The 21,678-nt window shown below is 59.5% G+C and overlaps 5 protein-coding genes across 11 annotated transcripts; 4 read left to right on the top strand and 1 right to left on the bottom strand.

Annotated features, from left to right (window-relative positions):
* Positions 1-2,747: 2,747 nt before the first annotated feature.
* Positions 2,748-9,492, top strand: LOC128910991 (lipase member M-like). Of its 2 annotated transcripts, none has more exons than XM_054205153.1 (9): positions 2,748-2,852; positions 3,879-3,996; positions 4,648-4,846; positions 5,749-5,858; positions 6,580-6,716; positions 7,353-7,457; positions 7,918-7,989; positions 9,064-9,129; positions 9,259-9,492. In XM_054205153.1, the coding sequence occupies exons 1-9, from the start codon at positions 2,748-2,750 to the stop codon at positions 9,490-9,492; spliced, it is 1,146 nt and encodes a 381-aa protein (XP_054061128.1). The 2 variants fall into 2 exon arrangements, with proteins under 2 accessions (XP_054061128.1, XP_054061127.1); XM_054205152.1 differs by having other exon boundaries at positions 7,311-7,457.
* Positions 9,493-11,172: 1,680 nt separating this feature from the next.
* Positions 11,173-14,029, top strand: PAOX (polyamine oxidase). Of its 2 annotated transcripts, none has more exons than XM_054205150.1 (7): positions 11,173-11,323; positions 11,639-12,131; positions 12,212-12,411; positions 12,579-12,834; positions 13,042-13,154; positions 13,251-13,408; positions 13,856-14,029. In XM_054205150.1, the coding sequence occupies exons 1-7, from the start codon at positions 11,173-11,175 to the stop codon at positions 13,994-13,996; spliced, it is 1,512 nt and encodes a 503-aa protein (XP_054061125.1). In that variant the 3' UTR covers positions 13,997-14,029. The 2 variants fall into 2 exon arrangements, with proteins under 2 accessions (XP_054061125.1, XP_054061124.1); XM_054205149.1 differs by having other exon boundaries at positions 12,194-12,411.
* A 495-nt stretch (positions 14,030-14,524) lies between these two features.
* Positions 14,525-17,394, top strand: MTG1 (mitochondrial ribosome associated GTPase 1). Of its 3 annotated transcripts, XM_054205154.1 has the most exons (11): positions 14,526-14,693; positions 14,765-14,831; positions 15,060-15,162; positions 15,242-15,322; positions 15,591-15,647; positions 15,831-15,921; positions 16,036-16,097; positions 16,344-16,440; positions 16,638-16,719; positions 16,860-16,972; positions 17,069-17,394. In XM_054205154.1, the coding sequence occupies exons 1-11, from the start codon at positions 14,558-14,560 to the stop codon at positions 17,164-17,166; spliced, it is 987 nt and encodes a 328-aa protein (XP_054061129.1). In that variant the 5' UTR covers positions 14,526-14,557; the 3' UTR covers positions 17,167-17,394. The 3 variants fall into 3 exon arrangements, with proteins under 3 accessions (XP_054061130.1, XP_054061131.1, XP_054061129.1); XM_054205155.1 differs by lacking the exon at positions 15,242-15,322 and having other exon boundaries at positions 14,525-14,693; XM_054205156.1 differs by lacking the exons at positions 15,831-15,921; positions 16,036-16,097 and having other exon boundaries at positions 14,525-14,693.
* Positions 17,395-17,466: 72 nt separating this feature from the next.
* On the bottom strand, positions 17,467-18,679 carry SPRN (shadow of prion protein). 3 transcript variants are annotated; one of them, XM_054205161.1, is made up of 2 exons: positions 18,436-18,679; positions 17,467-18,121 (listed from the first exon to the last, which is right to left on the bottom strand). In XM_054205161.1, exon 2 carries the CDS (start codon positions 18,100-18,102, stop codon positions 17,695-17,697), a length of 408 nt encoding a protein of 135 aa, XP_054061136.1. In that variant the 5' UTR covers positions 18,103-18,121; positions 18,436-18,679; the 3' UTR covers positions 17,467-17,694. The 3 variants fall into 3 exon arrangements, with proteins under 3 accessions (XP_054061136.1, XP_054061138.1, XP_054061137.1); XM_054205163.1 differs by having other exon boundaries at positions 18,421-18,526; XM_054205162.1 differs by having other exon boundaries at positions 18,325-18,509.
* Positions 18,680-18,683: 4 nt separating this feature from the next.
* On the top strand, positions 18,684-20,785 carry ECHS1 (enoyl-CoA hydratase, short chain 1). Its single transcript, XM_054205158.1, has 8 exons — positions 18,684-18,842; positions 19,292-19,489; positions 19,579-19,706; positions 19,788-19,887; positions 19,994-20,098; positions 20,185-20,304; positions 20,385-20,452; positions 20,556-20,785. Exons 1-8 carry the CDS (start codon positions 18,734-18,736, stop codon positions 20,619-20,621), a joined length of 894 nt encoding a protein of 297 aa, XP_054061133.1. The 5' UTR covers positions 18,684-18,733; the 3' UTR covers positions 20,622-20,785.
* The last annotated feature ends 893 nt before the right edge of the window (positions 20,786-21,678 follow it).

Here is a 21,678-nt window from a genome sequence, read left to right as displayed (position 1 = left end):
ACAAATACAGGTTGGGTGGAGAATGGCTTGAGAGCAGCCCTGAGGAGAAGGACTTGGGTGTGCTGGTGGATGAGAAGCTCAACATGTACTGGCAATGTGTGCTCACAGCCAAGAAAGCCAGCCGCATTCTGGACTGCATCAAAAGCAGTATGGCCAACAAAGGGAGGTGATTCTGCCTCTCTGCTCCGCTCTGAGAGACCCCACCTGAAGTACTGCCTCCAGGTCTGGGGCCCCGAACATAAGAAGGACATGGACCTGTTGGAACGTGTCCAGAAGAGGCCATGAAGATCATCAGGGGGCTGGAGCACCTATGCTATGAGGACAGGCTGAGAGAGTTTGCGTTATTCAGCCTGGAGAAGAGAAAACTCCAGGGAGACATTATAGCGGCCTTCCAGTACTTAAGGGGGCTGCAGGAAAGATGAGAGGGACTCTTGATCAGGAAGCGTAGTGATAGGACGAGGGGTAACGGTTTTAAACTGGAAGAGGGCAGATTTAGATTAGACATTAGGAAGAAATTCCTTCCTGTGAGGGCGGTGAGCCCCTGGCCCAGGTTGCCCAGGAAAGCTGTGAATGTCCCATCCCTGGAGGTGTTCAAGGCCAGGTTGGACAGGGCTTGGAGCAACCTGGTCTGGTGGGAGGTGTCCCTGCCCAGGGCAGGGAGGGGTGGAACGAGGTGATCTTTAAGATCCTTTCCAACTCTAACAATTCTATGATTCTATGATTCTGTGATTCCACGATTCTCTAAAGTAAGGTAATGAAACAGTGAGGGCTCTGGCCACACACGCTGTCAGGAAGATAGCGCCCACACAAGCAGTCCCTTTGTGTCAGTGGTTGTGGCTCTCATAGAAAATTACAATCTGCGGGATGGAGTAACACATGCGTGTTTTGGGCTGTGTTTCACAACTTGCATACCGCTCATAGACTATGGCGGGTATGAACATTTGAAGTCACCCAAATCCATGACCAGGAAACATATACTCAAGCAGAGCACCTGGTAGCCAACCGAAGGCTCAGTCTTTTAGGTGGCTACCAAGCATTTACAGAAAGGCGTAGGTTGTAAGGTCACAGGGCTGGAGGTGGAGAACAAACACCTTCACTCTGTGTAACACTTGTCGCTTCAGCCAAACAGAGGCATTGCACAAATTCTCCTCTGCTCTGCCATCCATCAGCAAGACACTAAGCGTGGTTGCTTTTCCAGAAAACGATGCAGAGGTTTTGAAAATTGCCAGTTCCAAATACAATGTCACTTGGGTGTAAGGGCTATGTGGAGGTTGCCTTGGCCACTGTCACTTCTGAAGAGTGCTGTAATTACCAAGTGTCTCCCACCCAGGCAGCCAGTGAAGCCTGACCTGTCCTTGGAGTGTCTATGGAGAGGTCGGCATGCTCCTGAGGCCTTGTGAAGCTGATGGAGCCCAAGTCCTTTCGTTGCCCCAGGAGCTCATCTACGAGGCATTCCCAAGGGTCTCTGGGAGTTAGGAAATGACCCTTTAAAAAGAAAACCTTTCAAGTTTTTTTTACTGCGGCTACCATGAGCTTAAGGCGTAACTCCATAGCTGAAATTCCTCACCGCACCTCTCCATCTGCTTTTGGAAACACAATCCTTTGCAAGCACGAAAGTTATGACCACATGGCAAGCAGAGGAAGTTATCGAAGATATGACCAGCACGCACATCGCTTAATTGGAGGACACGTGATGTGGTCCAGCGTGGTGCCAACGTAGCAGGGCTCTGACACAACGTGCTCTTTTTAACACTGGCGATGACAGAGCCACCACCATTCACACCACCAGCCTGATCAGATACGACAGTGGGCTCCGCCTGGTAATGTATTTTCCTCCACATAATTCAGATTTGCATTGGAGCTATCCCCAGGGTGAAAATGCATTGATTGCTTTTTTCTTCTCACTAACTTGCCTCTTGGTAATACCATAGAGAGGGTTACTGGGAATATTTCAGCGGGCAAATATGTCTCATGGTGTGGGAGACCCATCGGGAGGAGGAAGAAGGGAGGTGGAGAGTAACCAGACAGCTGGCGTGAAGACTTGCAACTCATGCTACTGGGTTGAAGTTAAGCTCTAACTTTTAAGAGCCTGGCAAAACATTAGAAATCATATTAACTGTGTATATTAAGAATAGATCTCTGCTCTAGACAGGAGTCTCTAAGGCGATCAAAAATGTTTCCGTTTTTTTCAGGCTGCACTGATTTAATAAATAGTCTTCGTATGAGGGTCTACCAGTTTCAGTTCATAGAATCCTTCTGTTAATATTGGTTTTCTTGGTGCAAAAGCTAAGCAATAAAGAAACAGCAAAAGTGTAGACGTAGTCATAGCCCAGCCAACCTAAATGTGTTTCTCGTGTAGTGTAAACTCTTACTTCAGATTAATTTCCTCCATGTGACAATTGGCCTGATGGCTTTCTGTCACTTTAGTTCTTGCATTAGAGAGCTGGTTTTCTTCTTTTTACCATTAAAAATACAAAAATGGGTCTTGACTAACACCAGGTCCAGTCTGCATGGAGGAGTATGAAGAGCCATGCACGGACTCCAATGGAAGCTGGAACTGGGAATCTCCTTTGCTTCCCCAGCCCAGACCATGATATATGGTCTTCAGATACATAAAGAACTTAACCCACTATAACCAAGTATAAACAGATATTCATAACGATGATGACGATGATGACGATGACGATGATAATAGTAGTAGTAGTAGTAATAATAATAATAATAATAATATTTTACACAGACACAAGATGTGGCTGTTTATTGCAATCCTGGTTTTGATACAAGCACCTGTGAACTCAGCAGATGCCATCCAGCCGAAAAAGGTTACAAATCCTGAGACTTTCATGAATGTTGTAAGTCATAAGTTTGAATTTCCACTCTGTCTGAAAGCTTGCGGACATTTAGATGGGTGAGAGTGGTGTGGAGGGTATGTATGTGGCAACAGCGCAGGTCACCACGTGTGCTGGTTTTGTTGAGCAGTGTGATATGGCGTCACCTCCATATCATCATTAACAAGCCCTGCTTCCTGAAGGATTCCTCTTCCTCCCAGCAGTATTAAGTGCAATTATCAGCAGGTCAGTGAGAGAAGGGAGTAATCACAGCCTGGATTTGATCAGACGTCTTCCTGAAGGGCAGAAAGTTGTGTGTGGCTCCTCTCTTTCAGCTGCAGGAAGTTGCTTGGGGCCGTGTCCAGGCCAGTCCTGAAAGTCTCTGAAAGTGGGTTTAGATGGACCCAAGACGTGGGCAATAAAATTGCTGACATGAATCTCTTCCATCATATCTGTGGCAAAGCAACCATATAGCGATGTGTAGGCAGGATCGCAGCTGGATTTCACCACACTGAAACTTCCCAGTCTGTGGAGTTTTTGGCATAAATAAAGCTCAGGCAGAGCCTCGGGAGCACTGCAACAAATCCTATGGGGCTCGTCCTATTGCCCTTCCAGTCAGTCCAGCTCAGCTGGTTTGATATGCCTCGCTGTCTATCTGCCCTGCTCACTAGCTCAGAGCATGACATGACATGTCCTGCCACCAGTGTCAGCTGTCAGCAAATCCCTTTCATTTCAGTCTTTGTTTTTCGAAGCATTTCAAAGGCATATGCTGGTGAAGAGCCCTGCTGCCGCCGGCTCCCCTCTTCCTCGCCGTCTGAGCATCTCCTCTTCCCTGGGGCATCTCACTGGAGCGGGCATGGGACTCGGACTGACGATCCTCTCTCAAAAAAGTCCTCATCTGATCCAGAGGCACCCCAGGCAAAGCAATGTCCCAGCTGCCGCGGCGTTTCAGTTTTGCAAAGGCATCCCAGTGGATGAGGGATGTGTTCTTCGAGTCAAATGAGCCCCTCGGCTACAGAAAGCTTTCTGCCTGGGTTTTTCTTTTCCCAGAGCCAAATGATCTGCCACAGAGGGTACCCCAGTGAGGAGTATGAAGTCCTGACTCGCGATGGCTACTACGTCAGCCTGAACAGAATTCCTCATGGGAAAGGAAATCCTTGGAACAGAGGTATGGCTCTATTTTGCAGGGAAGCTGGGAAAAAACCAAACAAACAAACAAAAAAAACCCCAAAAAAACCCACCTTAACATAGCAAGCAGGTAAAGAGATAAACCTTACCAGGCCAGGCGAGTATTTATTGTTAAATCAAAAATAACAAAACCACAGTACTTCTCCAATTTACAGTCAAGGCTTTAGCAACCAGCATAGGAAAGCGTGCGTGCAGCACAGCAACCGCCTTTCATATCAAGCAGAGCCTGGACTTTAAGGTTCAGAGGGAGCAGGCATACCTTAAGAGAGCTCCTCATTTAATTTTTTCCCCCATAAATTTGTGGCTTTGGGGCTTGAACGATCTGAGGGATGAGCCTGTACACCTGAGGTTTTGCAGGGTTGTTGCCAGTGGTCACAGTGCTGAGCTTGTGGGTATGAGCACCCGGGGTCTGAAAGGCTTAGGCGGGACATCTGCAGCCCTCCAGCCTGAGACAAGGAGGGCATCCACCATGAGATGACTATGGCAAGGATTCCTTCACCAGAAGACGTCATTACAACACACAGTGTATGTCCTCTAGCAGTGCAAGAAAGACGCTTTATTGGCCTGAATTTGGGGTGAGTAAGTATACAAATTCTGGTTCAATGAAACATGCTGTTTCCTTCACATTCAGGGCCCAAGCCAGTTGTGTTTCTCCAGCATGGGTTATTCGGAGAAGGCAGCCACTGGGTGCAAAATCTGGCTAACAACAGCCTTGGCTTCATACTGGCAGACTCCGGCTATGACGTCTGGCTGGGAAACAGCCGGGGGACAAGTTGGTCCCGGAGACACCAGCACCTTTCAGCTGAACAGGTTGAATTCTGGGATTTCAGGTGGGCTGCAGTGGATTACAAAAGTGTGGCAAACTTCTCTAGACAGAGATGGGTGCCTCCAAGAAGGCAAGTCAGAGCACCTAATCCCCGGGTATGGCCTCCCCCAGACCTCCCGGTGATGTGCCCGGGGAGGAAGGAAGAACCTGTGCAGACGTGCCTGCTGACGTGGTGTGAACACCTCCCTGCAGTAGCCTGGCCCTGCCAAGAGCGCAGGGCACTGCTGCCTGTGGGGAGACACCCATCCTGCAGAGACATCAGCCCTATCTTGTGGCCTCCATGGGGGCCTCCCCGGCCAAGCTCCCCCAGCAAGGTGTCTAAAAGCATCATTGCAACCTCCACTTCTAGACATTGTCCACAGAAACCTTCTCCCCAAGAACAGCATTTTAAGCTGCTGCCGCTCTGAGTTGATCTTCAGAGAGCACTCCTGGATTTCCCAAGCTCATAAACGTGCTTCCAGTAAAAATAGCTAATAAAGTAGGCCTGCATTTCACCATATCACACTAAAAGGCACACGGGCAGGAACTGGTGCTCTGTTTCCTTCAAGGAAAGAGCACCTCTAGGAGCAGAGCTGGTGCTGTAATCCTGATAAGAGTCAGCTCTGGATCTGCAGAGCTGCTGGGTATTGCACCCGAATGCATAGCTGGCCAGGCTCTTCACAGTTTCTTAACCCTAACCATGCTTATAGGAGGACTAAGCCCTTTCAGGGAAGGATGAGGCCATGGAAGGAGGGATGCCTTCAGACCCTGTGCAGTTTCACTTAGCTCATAGTAATTTTCTCCTGGAAAATCATCCCCAGATGTTAAGCCCTTCAATATATGAGCAACGCAAGGCAACCAAAATTCGCAAGTAAGTCTGTTCTCCTGGTGTTACCTTATAACCACTGCGCTACTCCTGTGTTGCAGCTTTCACGAAATGGCAATGTACGACCTCCCAGCCATGATCGACTTTGTTCTGCAGAAGACTGGGCAGAAGCAGATCTATTATGTTGGCTACTCACAGGGCTGCACAATGGGTGCGTCAGAAGGGGTTGCACATCACATTGCCTGGACCACCTTGAAAACATTAATTTTGGTGTTTGTAGGCAGAAAGCGGAGGGGTTCCATCTTTGTGGGCTGCCAAGCAGGCACATTAGGTAGAAGGTCTCTCACAGTGAGAAGTCCCACAGCAGCCATGCTTTCCATACAAGGCATCTGGGAGGACCAGCATGCTCCTAGGGTAAGAATGCTCCTGGCGACCTCAGTAAGCTCCTCACTGCAACTGGAGCAGCTGTAATTCAACCTAGAAAACTGAATTGCAGTGTTGCACATCAAAACAAAAGGCATTTTGCATGGAGGTCACAGCTTCTGCTTTCTGATATAATGCATGGTGCTTCTTTTGACCAGCTGGGCCACCAGGGGTATGAGATAACCTCTGTGACAATGATATTCTTTACAGTGGTTGATGGAAGATGACAGCACTATTCCCATCACCTGGTGAATGGGGCAGGACTTCCCATCAGTGGTACTCATTGAAGTGCTTCATCAGCCACTTCTGGCCATAGGAATAAAGGCATTGTCTCCTTTTGGACACCTCTAGCACTAACATTAAGCAGAATGGTGGCAAGAGGTCCCAGATTTCTAATTGGAGATAATGCCAGCTAAACAGATCTGGGCAGTGGGTCCAAGTGAACGCTCGGAGTAAGCACCTGAAGAAAGATCAACAAAGTCTCAGGGGTTTTTTTTCTGTTTTCTCAGCATTCATTGCGTTTTCAACCATGCCAGAACTGGCTCAGAAAATCAAAATGTTCTTTGCCCTGGCTCCAGTACTGACAATCAAGTACGCCAAAAGTCCCATCATGAAAATGTCCTTCCTTCTGGACAGACAATTCAATGTGGTTCAGGTAGGGGTCTACTTCATGCTCCTCCCCTGAACACATCGGTGCTAGGAAAGGGATCGTGCCCAGATGCAGTCCCTGGGGCTATCTGATGCATCGGAAAAGTTACTTCCCACTAATTTGTAAGCACAGACACGATTCGGGTGCAGGGGCACTCCTGCACCATCCCTTTGTTGAGCGCGTGCTCCCCTTCTATCTGGAGGATCCTCAGGTGTTGGAACTGGTCTTTCTATGAGGGCACCAGACAGACAGCCTGGAAATGAGCAGCTTTGCTGCGTTGAGTTTAATGACAGTGAAAAATGAATCCAACGCTTGAGGGAAGTGGGGGGAAAGAGAAGAATCCCAAATATTGATTTCCCTGTTGTGTATTTGGTCAGTACCACCTCCTGCCACGAGTTGTACACATCTCAGTGAGGCAGGAACGAAGGAGGAGAAGGTTTGGCTTCTGTGGGGACCCTGTGCCACACATCCCCTCACCACCCAGCTAGTGGGACAGCTCATGGGGACACCGGCTGGAGGCGGATTCGGGGAGGGGCTCCAAGGGGATGCCAGGGAAATGCAGGAAATCACCCTTGCCCTTTGCTTCTGCAGCTTCTGCTTGGCAGAACAGATGCCTCGCTGCGGATGAGGAAGCTGTGGAGGTTTCTCCCCGAGCTGTGCAGGCACCCGCTGCTGCACAAACCCTGTGCCAACCTCCTCTTTCTGCTGGGTGGCTACAATGAGAAGAACCTTAACATGGTGGGTGCAGCACCAGGGGGGGCGTGGGGTGCAGTGTGGGGGCAAGGGATCTGGAGCCAGGTGGTACTTGACAGCATATCTGAGTTAGGGCTGCCTGTCACCATGGTACCTCCCACCAGCAGCCCTGGGGTGCAGCCCCTGCTCCTGCCCATCCTACGTCAAGTCTGCTAAAGCAGCATCTGGACGACACAGGGTAGTCACTAAGGTCTTGAGCACAGTCCCTGGGCCCAGATGAGGTATCCACAGGAGCCAGGGGTGTCTCATCCTTCATCATCCGTTCTCCCCCTGGAGCTGTCTCAGAACAATTGATTTTTAATGAAGATTATATTCCCTGAACCCGACCCAACTCTAGGCAGTGTGACTCAGCGGTGGCTGTTTTGGGAAACTCGTCATCTGGCAACTACCATCCTCACTCCTGTCCATTGGGAAGCAATGATAGCTTGAATATGTTTCCTTGCAGACACGGCTGGATGTATACACATCCCACTATCCAGATGGGACATCTGTCAAAAACATGATACACTGGGCCCAGGTAGGTTCCCTGAAGCGCAAATGGTTTCACCCATGGGATGGTACCTTCACTGAGAGCCTGGTGTGTCCAGGGCAGGAGTGAGAGATCAGGGATCTTGGACATTGGCAGCTTGTGAGAAAGTAAAGGCAACAAATTAGGCATACAGTAGAGGCACTGGATGCTGGATGAGCTGCCCCAGTGCCTTTAGGAACCAGAAGACGCCAGGGTGTGTGCCCTGGGCTGTGCCAAGCAGGAGCAAGGGAAGGGATGGGGAGGCCACAGCTGGATGCCGGGACCAGTTTGGGGCCCCCAAGGATCCCCAAGGCAGAGTGAGCCCGGGGACATCGCGGTGATGGTGGGTGGAAGCCAGGGCATACAAGGAGAGGCTGAGGGAGCTGGGCCTGCTCAGCCAGAGACGAGGAGGCAAAGGGGGATCCAACAGCATCTCCCCCTGCCCAAAGGGGTGCCAGAGATACCAGGGCCGGACTCTGACAGTCTGAGCAACCCGCTGCAGCTGCGGGACTGGCTCTGCTGGACACGAGGTCAGGCTGGAGACCCCCACTCTGGTGCCGCCTTGCAGAGACAAATTATAGGCAATGGGGAAGGCAAAAAAGGTCTTTTTAATCAATGCAGCTATTGTGCAGGCATCTGAGCTTTTGCTCCTAGCACAGAAGCAACTCTTATAATAACCTGGCTCACCGATGTCTCTGTGCTCTGAGTCCCCAGTGTCACAAGAAGGTAAGGATGATCCAGTTGTTGAAGGAAAGCTCACCAATGTGGCATCCTGCACACACAGTGCTACAGGTGATGAGCAGGTATTCAGAGGCACGAGCATCGCACTGGGGCAGACAAGGAGTCACACGCAACACCTTGGTTTGTCAGCCCATAGCTGGGGACAGGCGTGGAGCTGGAGGTCAAAGCATCACCCTGTTAAAAAAGGTGGAAAGCCTGGGTTTGCAGGGATGCCACCTCCTCTTGCAACGTCCTGTGTTGAACACCCTCTCATGATGCGGTCCCTCGAGGAGGACGGGAGATGCCAGACTGACACAGCAGTGCTTGCCGGCCTCCCACTGCAGATCTATCCTCTCCTCCTAGGTGATGAAATCAGGAGAATTCAAAGCCTTCGACTATGGCAGCAAAAACCCAGTCGTGTACCACCAGGTAGGAGGCTGCAGTAGCAGTGCTGGTGGCTGGAGATGTCAGGGGACTGTCCTGGGTAGTGGAGGGATGGGCTGGCTTGCAGGGATTGGCCAAGGCAATGGTTTCTCAGAGTCTCCTCTGTCCCTCCAGGAGACACCTCCCTCCTACCAGGTGGAGGAGATGCTTGTACCCACTGCAGTGTGGTCGGGGGGGGAAGACTGGGCGGCTGACTGGAGGGATGTACGCCAGCTGCTGCCCCGCATCACCCACCTCGTCACCTATGACCACATCCCTGACTGGAACCACTGGGACTTCATCTGGGGCTTGGATGCTCCCAGGCGCCTCTACAGCAGCATCTTAGAGCTGATAGAGGGGTCGCTGTAGAGCAGCAGCTCCCCAGGGAGATGCTGGTGGCCTGGCCCTTCCACCTCAGCCAGGACAGGCCAGGAAGGCAGTGGGACATCCCCTGCTGTCCCCGCCTTCCTGCTGGCCTGACACAGTTGTGGTGACAGTGCTTCCCATACATCCCTTGGTTGTCGGGATCTCTCGTCTTCCTTGCTTGGGAGCTCCCTAAGGACTGGTGGCACCATGCTAGGGTCAACCAAGGCATCAGGGCTGACAGGAGCCACCGGCCGGGCAGCCCTGCTTGGAAGGATCCCTGGGTAATAGTGGACCTGTGTCCTGGGCTGTGCAAGGGGGATGCGGGGACCCTGCTGTGACCCCCCAGTTGGCTGCCCAGTGGATTGGGGATTAGAGCACTCAACCCAGGAGGAGATGGGAGGGAGCTGGGCTTGTCGGGTCTGGCTGTGGGGAGGTGGCGGGGGGGGGGGGGCGTCTGAGAGCAGCCCCTGATTGCCACACAGGCAGGGATGGAGGGTCAAACCCTTCTCAGGTGATGCAATGAGGGGCCCCGGCCTCAGATCACAGCCCAAGGGGCGTCAGGTTGGATGTGGGGAAAACTTCTTTCCCCAGACAGGTCCCCAGGAAGGTGGAGGGTCTTCATCTGGTGGGGGTTCAGGACTCAGCTGGGCCAAGCCGGGGACTTGCCTGCACCATTTGGTCCCAGAAGGTCCCCAGGGAGGGCTGCATGGCTCAGTGCTGACACTCCGGGAATCCCCATCCTCCATCCCTGGGAGACGATGGCCCCAGATACCCTGGGGCCAGGTCACAGGGCCGCTGTCTCCCCATGAAGCTGCCTCCAGCCCAGTATCCCATGGTAGTACGTACCACTTCCCCCATGGAGTCCCTCCCAGAGGTGGAGAAAATCCCTCCAAAATAAATGCTCAAAGGGGATTCCAGGACCCTGTGCTGCAGCTCTGACACCCCCGCCTCTTTCTTGCATGTAAATATTTTCAAGGGGGCTGCCCAGTATGGGAGGGCAGCAGAGATCAACGCTGGTGGGGTGACCCCAGCCGCAGTCAGCCGGGTGTTCAGGGTGGCATGGTGGGTGCTGCCCCGCTGGAAGCACCCTGGTACCTGCACCCCACCGCCGCCGGGGTGAGCGGGAGGCAGGGATATCCCCCACGCAGCATCGGGGCAGCAACCATCGATCGCCAGCAAAGAACCACCAGGCAGCCTCAGGGTCAGAGACCTTTAGTGATGGCCACAACAGCTGGGAAATCGCTGGCAAACAGGATTGGGGGCCAGGCCGGCTTGGCTGATGGACTGGATGGAGGCATTCAGGGGCTCCTCCACCTTGCCGGGCTGCCCAGCACCGGCGCCGGGCAGCTGCCGGTGCGGGATGAGGACGAGAAGGAGGGTGGTGAGGCGGCCCCGGGGGTGTCCCCCCCACTCCGGGAAAGGTCGCCTTTTCCCGCCCCTCCACCTACGACGCGGTGTTCGGTCCTGTTCACTGAAGGCACCGACCCACCATGAAAGGCCGTTCGAGCACCCGCGGTGGCTTCTCCGCCAGGCTCAGGGGGGCGGGGAATGGAGAGGGCGGGGCGAGGCCTGTGGAAGGGGGGAGGCCTGGAGAGGGGCCGAGGCCTGTGGAAGGCGCGAGGCCTGTGGAAGGGGCGGGGTCTGGCGGAGGGGGCGGGCCCGTGCCGGGCCGTACCGGGCGCCATGGAGGGCGGCGGCAGCGGGCGGCGGGTGGTGGCGGTGGGCGCGGGGCTGGCGGGGCTGGGGGCGGCCCGGCGGCTGTGCGGGCACGGCTCCCTCCTCCTGCTGGAGGCGGCGGGCCGCGTCGGGGGCCGCGTCTGCACCCGCCCCTTCGGTACGAGGCAGGCCCGGGATGGGGGGCGGGCTACACCGGGGAACGTGTCCGCTGAGGTGTGGCTGCACCGGGGCAGGATGGGGGAGCGGCACCTAAACCGCCCCCCCACCCCGGGCCGTGGGGCCAGTCCGGAGTGGGATGGACAGGGGACTGGGGGTCTTCGGTCCCGTGGGTGCAGTGGGACCTAACTGGAGCAGGCCACAGGTGGGGGACACCAGGGCGGAGTGGGGGGGTCACACTGGTTTTGGGGGGGACACATGGGGTTGGGGGTCCTGCCACGCCTTGGGGTGACCCCACTTCCTCCCCTCCCCGCAGCATCAGGGCTGGCGGAGATGGGGGCCCACTGGATCCATGGCCCTTCACCAGGCAACCCCGTCTTCCAGCTGGCCACCGGCTACAGCCTGCTGGGCCCAGAGGCTGCGCGGGAGGAGAACCAGCAGGTGGAGGTGGGGGGCCACCCCTTTCTGCCCTCTGTCACCTACGGCAGCTCGGGGAAGGCACTGAGCCCCACGGCAGTGAGCGAAGCCCGCCACCTCTTCGATACCCTGCTGGAGTCCGCCCGGACTTTTCAGGGGACCAAGGAGCTGCCAGCCCCCAGTGTGGGACAGTACCTGCGGGGGGAGATTGCACAGAGGGTCCCTGCTTTGGGGGAGGGCCGGGAGGACGCCCGGCGGCTCCAGCTGGCCGTCCTCGCTGCCTGCCTCAAGCTGGAGTGTTGCATCAGCGGGACCCACAGCATGGACCTGGTGGCCCTGGAGCCCTTCGGAGAGTATGTCTCCCTGCCCGGTCTGGACTGTACCTTCCCAGGGTAAGCGTGGGGCTCTGGAGGGGGGGCAAAGAAGAGGGTTTTGGGGGGCACGCCCTCCCCAGCGGCGCCTCCTCCTGCAGTGGCTACAGCAGCTTGCCCGATTGCATGCTCTCGGCTCTGCCGGAGGGCACTGTCCTGCTCAACAAGGCGGTGAGGACCATCCAGTGGAAAGGGTCCTTCCGCGAGGAGGGGGATGAGGCCAGGAATTTCCCTGTCCGGGTGGAGTGTGAGGATGGAGACGCCTTCCTTGCCGACCACGTCATTGTCACTGTCCCGCTGGGTGAGGACCCCAACACCTGCCTGTCCCCTCCAACCAGTTGGAGATGGACAGATGGAGGGCAGGGACTTGCCCAAACCCCTTCCCAGCCTCCCCTCCCCCCTGGGGAAAGTATCTCAGACCCCATTTAGGAGCCCACTGAACAGAGCTGCCCAACGTTCTGCTTGCAGGTTTCCTCAAGGAACACCACCAGGACTTCTTCCAGCCTCCCTTGCCCCAGCGGAAAGTGGAGGCCATTCGCCGCCTGGGTTTTGGCACCAACAACAAGATCTTCCTGGAGTTCGAGAAGCCTTTCTGGGATCCCCAGCAGCAGCTCCTCGAAGTGGTGTGGGAGGACGAGTCACCCCTGGAGGAGCCCAGAACTGACCTGGAGGCCAACTGGTTCAAGAAGCTCATTGGCTTTGTGGTCCTCCAACCACCGGAGCAGTAGGTGGCCATGAGCGTCAGCAAAGGGGCATCATGGCAGGGTGGGGGTTGGACATCTTCTGGGCAACATGAAGGAGTATCTTGGTCATATCTGGAGATTTAAGTCCTTCTCTGGGTCGCTTATAGCCCATGAGGCAGGGAGGGCACAGTGCCCAGTGAGCAGTGGGAGAGTGGCAGTCAGCTCTTGGCCCCATCTTTCCTCCCCAGGCATGGGCACGTCCTCTGCGGTTTCATCGCAGGGAAGGAGTCGGAGTACATGGAGACACTGAGCGACGAAGAGGTTCTTGGCACCATGACACGCCTCCTCCGCATGCTGACAGGTACCACCACCTCCTCCACCCTTGTCACCCCAACAACCCCCCCTCAGGAAGTGTGCCCCTGGATTTCTGGACCCCACCAAAAATCCACACCTGCAGGGAACCCGCACCTGCCTGCTCCCAGGAGTGTGCTCAGGTCCCGGTGGCACAGCGCTCCCTACACCCGGGGCTCCTACAGCTACGTGGCCGTCGGCAGCTCGGGGGACGACATCGACGCACTGGCTCAGCCCCTGCCCGAGGACCCCGAGGACCCCAGGGTAATTGCTTTATGGGACTGTAGGGGGAGTGGGACCACCCCTGGGGCATGGGGACAGACAGACAGGGCACCTCGGGCCCTGAGGAGCACAGGAAGGTGACATTCCCCACTCCTGCTCCATTCAGGGGTCACCGACGCTCAGATCACCAACCAACCCCCCCTTGGCTCTTCCCACTGAACTCCATGGGGGTGGAGGGAGCCCGATTTTCATAAAATCTGGGGACTCGTAACTCCTTCCAACCACTTTCCAACACCCTCATGTCATGGGGTGGGTCTCTAAGGAAGGGAAGGTGCCTGCTCCTCAGTCTCTGCAGGGCTGTAGGGTGGGTCATGCATCCGCGCAGTGACAAAGAGCAGGGAGATGAGGCTGGTTTAGCATGACCCAGTGTCTCTGCTGGGGTGGGGAAGGCATTATGTCCCCAGCGCTCACCTCCTGTCTTGCCCGCAGCCTCTGCAGCTCCTCTTTGCTGGCGAGGCCACCCACCGCACCTTCTACTCCACCACCCACGGTGCCCTGCTGTCGGGCTGGCGGGAGGCTGAGCGGCTCAACCAGTTCTTCCAGGCACCCAGCCCCGCTCCTCGGCTCTGAGGAGGGAAAATAAAACCCGTGCTTTGCAGGTCACTGGTGGTCAGTCTCCTTTATTGAGAAATAAAGGAGAGACGCAGAGGCTTCTCTCTCTCTCTCCGGGGGAAAAGGATGCGGCTCCTCGGCTGGGGTCCAGCGAGAAAAAGGGTGCAGCGCCGTTAGTACCAGTTGGTGCTGGCGATCAGGAAGCGAGTGTCGTCCAGCGGGGCCTGTATCGGGCCTGGCTGCGGGGTGGGCTGAGGGGCTGGGGGCGGCTGGGGGGCGGCTTGGGGACCAGGCCCCGAGGCACGAGGGGTGCTGGGCCCGGCGGGGGGCGCTGCGGGCCCCCCGCCGGGCCCGGCACCCCCTGGACCACCCGGACCCACCGTCGGTACCCCGGTAGGTGCCGCAGACCCCACAGGCCGCGACTCCGCCATGGCACTGCGGAAGCGACGGCAGCTGAGGGAGGCGCCGCGTCCGCCCGGCTTGGCCACACCCACCGGGAGCCCGAGCGCGCGCTGCGTCATGCCCCGCCTCCCCGCGCGGCGCGGCGGATGTGATGCGTGAAGGGGCGCCGCCGCCGCCATGAGAGGGTGGGTCGGAGCGCTGCGGGCGGCGGCGGCGGCGGTTGGGCCCGGGTCGGTGCCCGGCGCATTCCGGCAGCGCTTCGATTTCGGCGGCCGCGATGTCGCCTCCTGGTTCCCGGGGCACATGGCGAAAGGTGAAGGGTGGAAGCGGAGCGGGCTGACTACCCCCCTACCCCGCCACCGCTCACCCGGCGCTGTGTTGCAGGCTTGCGGCAGATGCGGGCCTCCCTGCGGCGCGCCGACTGCCTCATCGAGGTGCACGACGCTCGCATATCCTCTGGCACGGCTCTTCATTCCTCCCTGGGGTAGCAGGAGCCGACACCCTGCCACCTACACCGGTTCCCCCCTCCCCAGTTGCTTCGTTTCCCTCCAGGCCGACCCTTCTCCCGGTCCCGTACCCCTCTCCAGCTCTGCACCAGCCCCATAAACTCCCACCGTCCTCCCCCCCGATACCTGCTCCCACGCCGGTGCACAATCATTCTCCTTAGCAGCGCTCACATCCCACTGTCGGGCCGTAACCCCATGCTGCGAGAGGTGCTGGGCATCCGCCCGCATGTCCTGGTGCTGAACAAGAGGGACCTGGCTGATCCCCAGCGGAAGCCGGTGAGTGCCAGGGCAGGGCTGGCTGGCTGTGGGTCCGCAGGTCACAGGTGCCAGCTGTGCCTCTGCCTGTCCCCTTCAGACAGTCTTGGAGTACCTGAAGCAGCAGGGATGCTCACACGTTGTCTTCACTGACTGCCAGCGCGATGACAATGTCAAGAAGGTAATGGGCCAGCAGCCCTGTGCCCAGCCCTGCTCCTTGATGCTGCCAGCTGATCTCCAGCCCCATGGAGAGGCCTCAGTGCCCTGCTGTGGGGAAGTGATGCTGGCTGGTCCAGAGCAGTCTTCATTTCCAGCTTGCCCAAGGTGCCCCATGCTCTGCTTGGCCCCCGTTTTGCTCATCCTCCTGGTACAGCATCCTCTGAGTGAGTGGCTGCTGCCAGCCCAGGTGCAAGCAGCAGTTACGGTCTTTCTCCCATGTTTCTCTGCAGATTGTTCCCTTGGTTGCCAAGCTGGTGGACGACAGCCCACGCTACCACAGGGCTGAGGTGAGATGTGGTAGTGAGACTGCAGACATCTGCAGGTCACCTCCCTCTCCAGCTGGAGGGACAAGGCTGCTCGCACGTGTGCCAGAAACACCGGCAAAGGCCGGGCTGTTGCATCTGCCTGTCGCTCCTGGGGTGGGTGGCCGATAACCGGCTGCTCCCTGCCCACATCCTCCTTGCTTCCAGAGCACCGAGTACAGCATCCTGGTGATCGGAGTGCCCAACGTGGGCAAGTCCTCGCTCATCAACTCCCTGCGGAGGCTGCACCTGAAAAAGGGTATTTCTCCGTGGTGCCTGGGTTCAGCGAGGAGCTGCTGATGCAGCGCTGGAGCAGGCAGGGGGGAAGAGCATCGCTTGCTTCTCTTGACTGTGTCTCTCCTTTCCCCAAAAGGGAAAGCCACCGCGGTTGGTGGCGAGCCGGGTGTCACCAAGGCGGTGCTGACCAGAATACAGGTAACATCCCTGCGGCACAAGCCGGCTGGGTGGGTGCTGACCTCTGCCTCCCTGCATCCTCTGGCAGGAGCTCAGGAAAACCTTGAGGCGCACAGAGCTCATCTCAAAGGGTTGCTCAGGTCTCCTTTTCAGCGAGGCCTTAGTGAAAGAGCTCAATGCCTGGCTCATTAGTTGTGTCAGAGTCTGCTGAGCCAATTACCAAGCTGTGCATCCTAACAGCCCTGCCTCCCTCCCTCCCCATCCCAGGTCTGTGAGAAGCCCCTGATGTACCTGGTGGACACTCCTGGTGTGCTGCCCCCCAAGCTGGAGGACGTGGAGACGGGCGTGAAGCTGGCGCTCTGTGGTGAGGGGGAGGCTGTGGCTGGGTGGGGTGACACTCCCCAGACATGGCTTCCAGCCCCGGCTGGGCCAGCTACCTGAGGCTGGGGTGGGAGTCTGCTGCTCGCAGGTGCCCACGGATGGCACATGGACAGCGGGGAAGGGTGGCTGGGGCTCGGAGCAGGGCTGGAGGGGAGCTGGGGCTTGGATCCTCTTTTTCAGGAGCCATCCGTGACCACCTGGTAGGGGAGGACATCATGGCTGACTACCTCCTGTACACCCTGAACAAGCAGCAGCAGTTTGGGTGAGCCAGTGGGGGAACTGGAGAGGGCCCTGGGCTGCATCCATGGCCTGTGGTCCCAAGCGGGTGGCGGAGAAACCATCCCTAGGGAACTGGGAGGGGGAAAGACATGCCAGCAGTGTGTAAACCACCTCCTTTGGCAGGTACGTGCAGCGGTACGGGTTGGCCGAGGCCTGTGATGCCATCGAACCAGTGCTGAGGCGCGTGGCCCTTGCCCGGGGCAGAACACAGAAGGTGAAGGTGCTGACGGGCACGGGTGAGTACCTATTGCGGGGGGAGCCTGGGGCAGCTTTTGGGGATCCTGGTGTGGCTCCTGACTCCGCTGACACCTCCTTCTGCACCCCACCACCAGGGAATGTCAATGTGACAACGCTCGACTACTCAGCTGCAGCCTATGAGTTCCTGCGGGATTTCCGCGCAGGATGCCTGGGCAGGGTGACACTGGACTGAGACCCGTCCCATGGGGAAGAGGCGCACCCACCTGCAGCTGCGCAGGCTGGGGACGCCCCAACAGGGAGCGATCTGTGTCTGTCATGTGGTATCACCATGCAGGGCAACGTGGGGGGAAGATGGAGAGAATGCTCTCTGGGACCACCATCCCCAAATAAAACCCCCATGCGCAGGGTGCTGGGGCACTGGCCATCCTGGTGTCCTCATCCTGAGCCCTACATCCAGCCACACCAGCTTTCCATCCACCTTTATTGCCATCTCCTCATCCTCCGAACGCTACGAGACCCTCCGTACCAAGGAGCGGCTGAGACGGGGGTGCCTGAGTTGGGGGGGGTTTGGCACGGGGTGTGAGGGGAGGGTGGTGGAAGGGCTTCCCGTGGGGTCCTGCCCCGGTGGCGGCGGGTTATGGGGTGAGCTGGGCACGGGGTGGGCACAGCCCTGGGAGCCGCTGCTAGCCCAGGGTGGGGGAGGTGACCGGTGGGTCCTATCTGTATCTGCACCGGGTGCGGTCAGGTCCCACCACCACCATCAGCGGCGGAGGATGGCAGCCAGGGGACAGAGCCAGGGTATGGCCCAGCTCGGTGGGACCCAGGCCATCGCAGCGGAGGTCCAGGCGCTGGCCGTCCAGTTGCCGTCACGATAGTCGCCGCCGTCGCCTGCTTCCAGCTCCCCGGCCAACCGGGCCCGCCGCAGGGCAGCCCCCGCCGCCACGCCGGCCGCCGCTCCCGCCGCCGCCGCCCCTGCCACCCGCAGGGCCGCCCCGGACGAGCCGTAACGGGGCACCGCTGCCTTCACCCGCCCGCGGGCGGCTCCGCGGGCGACCCCGCCGCGGGCGGCCCCGCGGGCGCCGCCGCGGCCCCCCTTGCCGGCCACCGAGTCGCAGAAGGCGGCGGCCAGCAGCAGCAGCGCCCAGCACGCCGCCGCGCTTCGCCGCATCCCCGCCGCTCGGCCGCACCTGCGGGCGGGAGGAGAGAGCCCCGGCGCTCAGCACGCGGGGCCGGGACACCCGCGGGCGCGGCGCGGCCCCGCACGCCCGCCTCCCTCCGCCGGCCCCACGCACACGCGGGCCCCACGCGTGAGCTCCGGTGTAGGCCCCGCTCCCCCCCAGCCACCACCACCACGCACACGCGCCAACCCGCGGCACCGCGCGGGGCTCACCGGGCCCGGGGCTGCCGCTGGCTCGCTCCGCTCCCGCTCCTCCCCGGCCGCGCTCCCGCCGCCGCGCTCCCGCTGCCCACCGCCCCCCACACACACCCCACTCCGCCTCACCCCACGCGCGGGGCGGGGGAAAGCGGGTCAGGGCGCCCACGCGGGGGAAGGGCACGTAGACACTCCCGCCCTACGGCGCCTCTAAACTCCCCCGTCCCCGATCCCGGCCCCACTCGCGTCTCGCCCCGCGTGGGGAGAGCGCAGGACCCGGCGGCTCCTTTCCCCCGCCGCCGCGCCCCGCCTCGGCCAATGGGGACGCCGCGTTGCGGGGCGGGGCCGCCTCGGCCAATGGACGCAAGGGCGGGGCGGGGCGGGTGTGTGTGTGTGCGCGGAGCCTCGTTCCCCGCCGCGCTCCGCCATGGCCGCCTCGCTGCGCGCGCTCCTCCGCCCAGCCGCCGCTGCGCGCCGCCGCGCGCTCTTCCCGCTGCCACCGCCCCCCCTCCCGGGGGCGCGAGCCTGCAGTGCCGGTGAGCGCGGAACCGGGGCGGGCACGCGGGGGGGGGACGGGGGGGAGGGGCAGGCGCCGCGCGCCCCGGGCCGCCGCCATGCATCGGGGGTCGCCAGCAGAGGGTCCCAGCGCAGGCCCAGGTCCGGGCACCAGGGGCTCAGTACCGGGGCTCAGGACCACGTACGGCCCCAGCACCGTGCGCCGGTCTGGCACAGGGCGGTGGTCACTGGGCCGCCCCTGACCGGGTCAGGATGGCACCGGCGACTCTCCGCCATCTCCCGGTCCTGAGACCCCGGGGGCGACGGCTGCCGGTGACCGCTGTCATGCGCCCGCCGCCCTGAAGGTCGGCTTAAAAATAGCACGGCGCCGCGGCAGCAACCGGGCCTGACCGGAGGGTGGGTGGTGAACGGGGGGGGAGTCACCCAGTTGCCGGCAACCGGTTGCTTAATGGTGGCGGTGTCGGGGCAGGGTCCCCGTACCAGTACCTGGCGGTGCAGAGGACGGGGGCACGGCAGAGCGTGGGCCTGATCCAGCTGAACCGGCCGCAGGCGCTTAATGCTCTCTGCGAGGGGCTCATGCAGGAGCTGCGGCGGGCGCTGGAGGCTCTGGAGAATGACCCACAGGTGGGGGCCATCGTCATCACCGGCAGCCAAAAAGCCTTCGCAGGTAGGGGCAGGGTGCCTCTCCCCACCCCAAATTTTTTTTTTGGGGGGGATGTGTGTGTGTCAGTGTCCCCACCCAGTTTCCCTTCGTAGCTGGCGCTGACATCAAGGAGATGCAGAATAAAACCTTCCAGGAGTGCTACAGCAGTGGCTTTCTTGCCGGCTGGGACAAGGTCTCCACCGTCCGCAAACCCATCATCGCCGCCGTCAACGGCTACGCTGTGAGTGTGTCCTCTCCCCGCCCCCGTCCCCACTTGATCCTTGGCACCCCCCTGACACCCCCTCTTCCTCCCTGATCCCAGCTGGGCGGCGGGTGCGAGCTGGCCATGATGTGCGACATCATCTACGCCGGTGAGAAAGCGCAGTTCGGGCAACCCGAAATCCTGCTGGGGACCATCCCAGGTGAGCGGGACGGGGGGCACCCACCCACCCCCAGCCGGAGCGGGGACAGCAGGGACACCCAAGTTGTCCCTCTCTGGACCTTTCCCCCTTCCCCAAACACCTCCAGGTGCTGGAGGGACACAGAGGTTGACCAGGGCGGTGGGGAAGTCGCTGGCCATGGAGATGGTCCTCACCGGGGACCGGATATCAGCAGCGGAGGCGAAGGAGGCAGGTAGGGGGCATGGGCCATCCCCGGCATGGTGGGGATCCGGCGGGTAGCCCCCACCCCACCCCACCGCCTCCCACCCACCATCCTAGGGCTGGTGAGCAAGGTCTTCCCCGTGGAGAAGCTGCTGGATGCTGCCATCGCCTGTGCTGAGAAGATCGCCAGCAACTCCAAGCTGGTGACTGCCATGGCGAAGGAGTCGGTCAACGCAGGTAGGGGCTGGGGCGGCAACCGGGAGCCCCTCTCTGGGGGGCCGGGCGGCAGGCCTCCCCAACTTCTCCTTTGCTTTTAGCCTTTGAGACAACGCTGGCAGAGGGGACCAGGACGGAGAAGCGGCTTTTTTATGCCACCTTTGCCACTGTGAGTAAGGGGAAGTCGGTCCCATCACAGCAAGGGCGGGTATAGCAGGGCTTCCGCAACCCCCCAGCCCCTGCCTCAACCTCACCCTCTCTGCTCCCCGCAGGGTGACCGCAAGGAGGGGATGACGGCGTTTGTGGAGAAGCGCAAGGCCAACTTCACCGACAGCTAAGCCCTGGGGGGGGCAGGTCCCCGCTGCCCCACCGGCTCCCTGCCTTACCCCACCAGAGGGGTCTGGCATCCGGCCACCAGCCTGAGTGGCCTGGGGTGAGATGACGAGCAATGGGGGACCACGTTTGCTCTTGCTATTAAAAGGTTTTCCTGGCGCTCCTGGGAGATGGGGCTTCCTTGCTGTGGGGTGTCCCGTCCCCCCACCCCGGAGCTGGGAAATGTTGGGATTCACTGACACACCTTCCCCCCCCGCCCCAACTCCATCAGCTCTCTGATGCTGAGCTGGGCGAGAGCAGCCTCGTGGAGCAATAAGGTACCTGCATCCCCTGGGGAGGGGACCTCCTTGGGCGCAACACCGGCGTGCTGAGTTCCCCCAGCCTCGGCCCTGCCTGGGTGGCACTGAGGCCGGGGGATGGGCTGAGTTGTGTCCATCCCCCCCCCACTCCGCCCACCGAGGCATCATCCTCGCCCTTCTCGGGGCCAGTCCAAGGAGGAGGATACCCCTGATCTGGGAGCCCTGCGCTTCATGAGAGGTTTCTGGCAGCAATGAGCTCCACCGGAACATGGATGGGAAAATGGATTTATTGGGGAGGCTCGAGGGTGGGTAGGGAGGGGACGATTTCCGTCAGGAAGCCCCAGAGGTGGCTCCCACCCCTCACTTCACAGCCTGGGCACGTCTCTGACTCAGCCGTGGTGGAGATGGTCGCGGTCCTCCTCTGGGACGCTCTGCACCTCCAAGGACAGCATCCGGGGGGGTGGCCTGTGGGCATTGGCCTCCCCGGCGTTGTCCTGGGGGGGGTGGTGGAGGTGGTCATGGTCCTCCTCTGGTCCCGCCTGGACTTGGAGGGGGCCCCTTTGAGCCCAGGCGCTGCTGGAGACCTTTAGACTTAGTTCTACCTCGTCGGTGATCTCATGCTCCTCCGGCAGCTCCACGGCTCGTATGCCCAGGAGGCTGGAATAGCGAAATCACGAGGAATGATGGGGGTTGCTTAATATCCCCCCACCCCAGGGGAATCCCCGTCAGGGTGCAGGGATGCTGGCAGGACACCCTGAACCTC

This window comes from Rissa tridactyla, chromosome 6, assembly GCF_028500815.1.
Source record: "Rissa tridactyla isolate bRisTri1 chromosome 6, bRisTri1.patW.cur.20221130, whole genome shotgun sequence".
Lineage (NCBI taxonomy): Eukaryota > Metazoa > Chordata > Aves > Charadriiformes > Laridae > Rissa > Rissa tridactyla.
Note: the sequence above shows the minus strand (reverse complement) of the source record. Positions and strands in the feature narration are given on the sequence as shown.

What these genes read in the sequence shown, in the direction of transcription:
- LOC128910991 (XM_054205152.1), top strand. Translation starts at nt 2,748, where the DNA reads ATGTGGCTGTTTATTGCAATCCTGGTTTTGATACAAGCACCTGTGAAC. An exon ending in ATGAGAAGAACCTTAACATG is followed by an intron (nt 7,458 to 7,917) that starts GTGGGTGCAGCA and finishes GTTTCCTTGCAG; the next exon opens with ACACGGCTGGATGTATACAC. An exon ending in ACATGATACACTGGGCCCAG is followed by an intron (nt 7,990 to 9,063) that starts GTAGGTTCCCTG and finishes CTCTCCTCCTAG; the next exon opens with GTGATGAAATCAGGAGAATT.
- PAOX (XM_054205149.1), top strand. Translation starts at nt 11,173, where the DNA reads ATGGAGGGCGGCGGCAGCGGGCGGCGGGTGGTGGCGGTGGGCGCGGGG. An exon ending in CATTGTCACTGTCCCGCTGG is followed by an intron (nt 12,412 to 12,578) that starts GTGAGGACCCCA and finishes TTCTGCTTGCAG; the next exon opens with GTTTCCTCAAGGAACACCAC. An exon ending in CCTCCTCCGCATGCTGACAG is followed by an intron (nt 13,155 to 13,250) that starts GTACCACCACCT and finishes CCACACCTGCAG; the next exon opens with GGAACCCGCACCTGCCTGCT.
- MTG1 (XM_054205154.1), top strand. Translation starts at nt 14,558, where the DNA reads ATGAGAGGGTGGGTCGGAGCGCTGCGGGCGGCGGCGGCGGCGGTTGGG. An exon ending in CGTGAAGCTGGCGCTCTGTG is followed by an intron (nt 16,441 to 16,637) that starts GTGAGGGGGAGG and finishes CCTCTTTTTCAG; the next exon opens with GAGCCATCCGTGACCACCTG. An exon ending in GAAGGTGCTGACGGGCACGG is followed by an intron (nt 16,973 to 17,068) that starts GTGAGTACCTAT and finishes CCCCACCACCAG; the next exon opens with GGAATGTCAATGTGACAACG.
- SPRN (XM_054205161.1), bottom strand. Translation starts at nt 18,102, where the DNA reads ATGCGGCGAAGCGCGGCGGCGTGCTGGGCGCTGCTGCTGCTGGCCGCC.
- ECHS1 (XM_054205158.1), top strand. Translation starts at nt 18,734, where the DNA reads ATGGCCGCCTCGCTGCGCGCGCTCCTCCGCCCAGCCGCCGCTGCGCGC. An exon ending in CCGCCGTCAACGGCTACGCT is followed by an intron (nt 19,707 to 19,787) that starts GTGAGTGTGTCC and finishes CCCTGATCCCAG; the next exon opens with CTGGGCGGCGGGTGCGAGCT. An exon ending in AGCGGAGGCGAAGGAGGCAG is followed by an intron (nt 20,099 to 20,184) that starts GTAGGGGGCATG and finishes CCACCATCCTAG; the next exon opens with GGCTGGTGAGCAAGGTCTTC.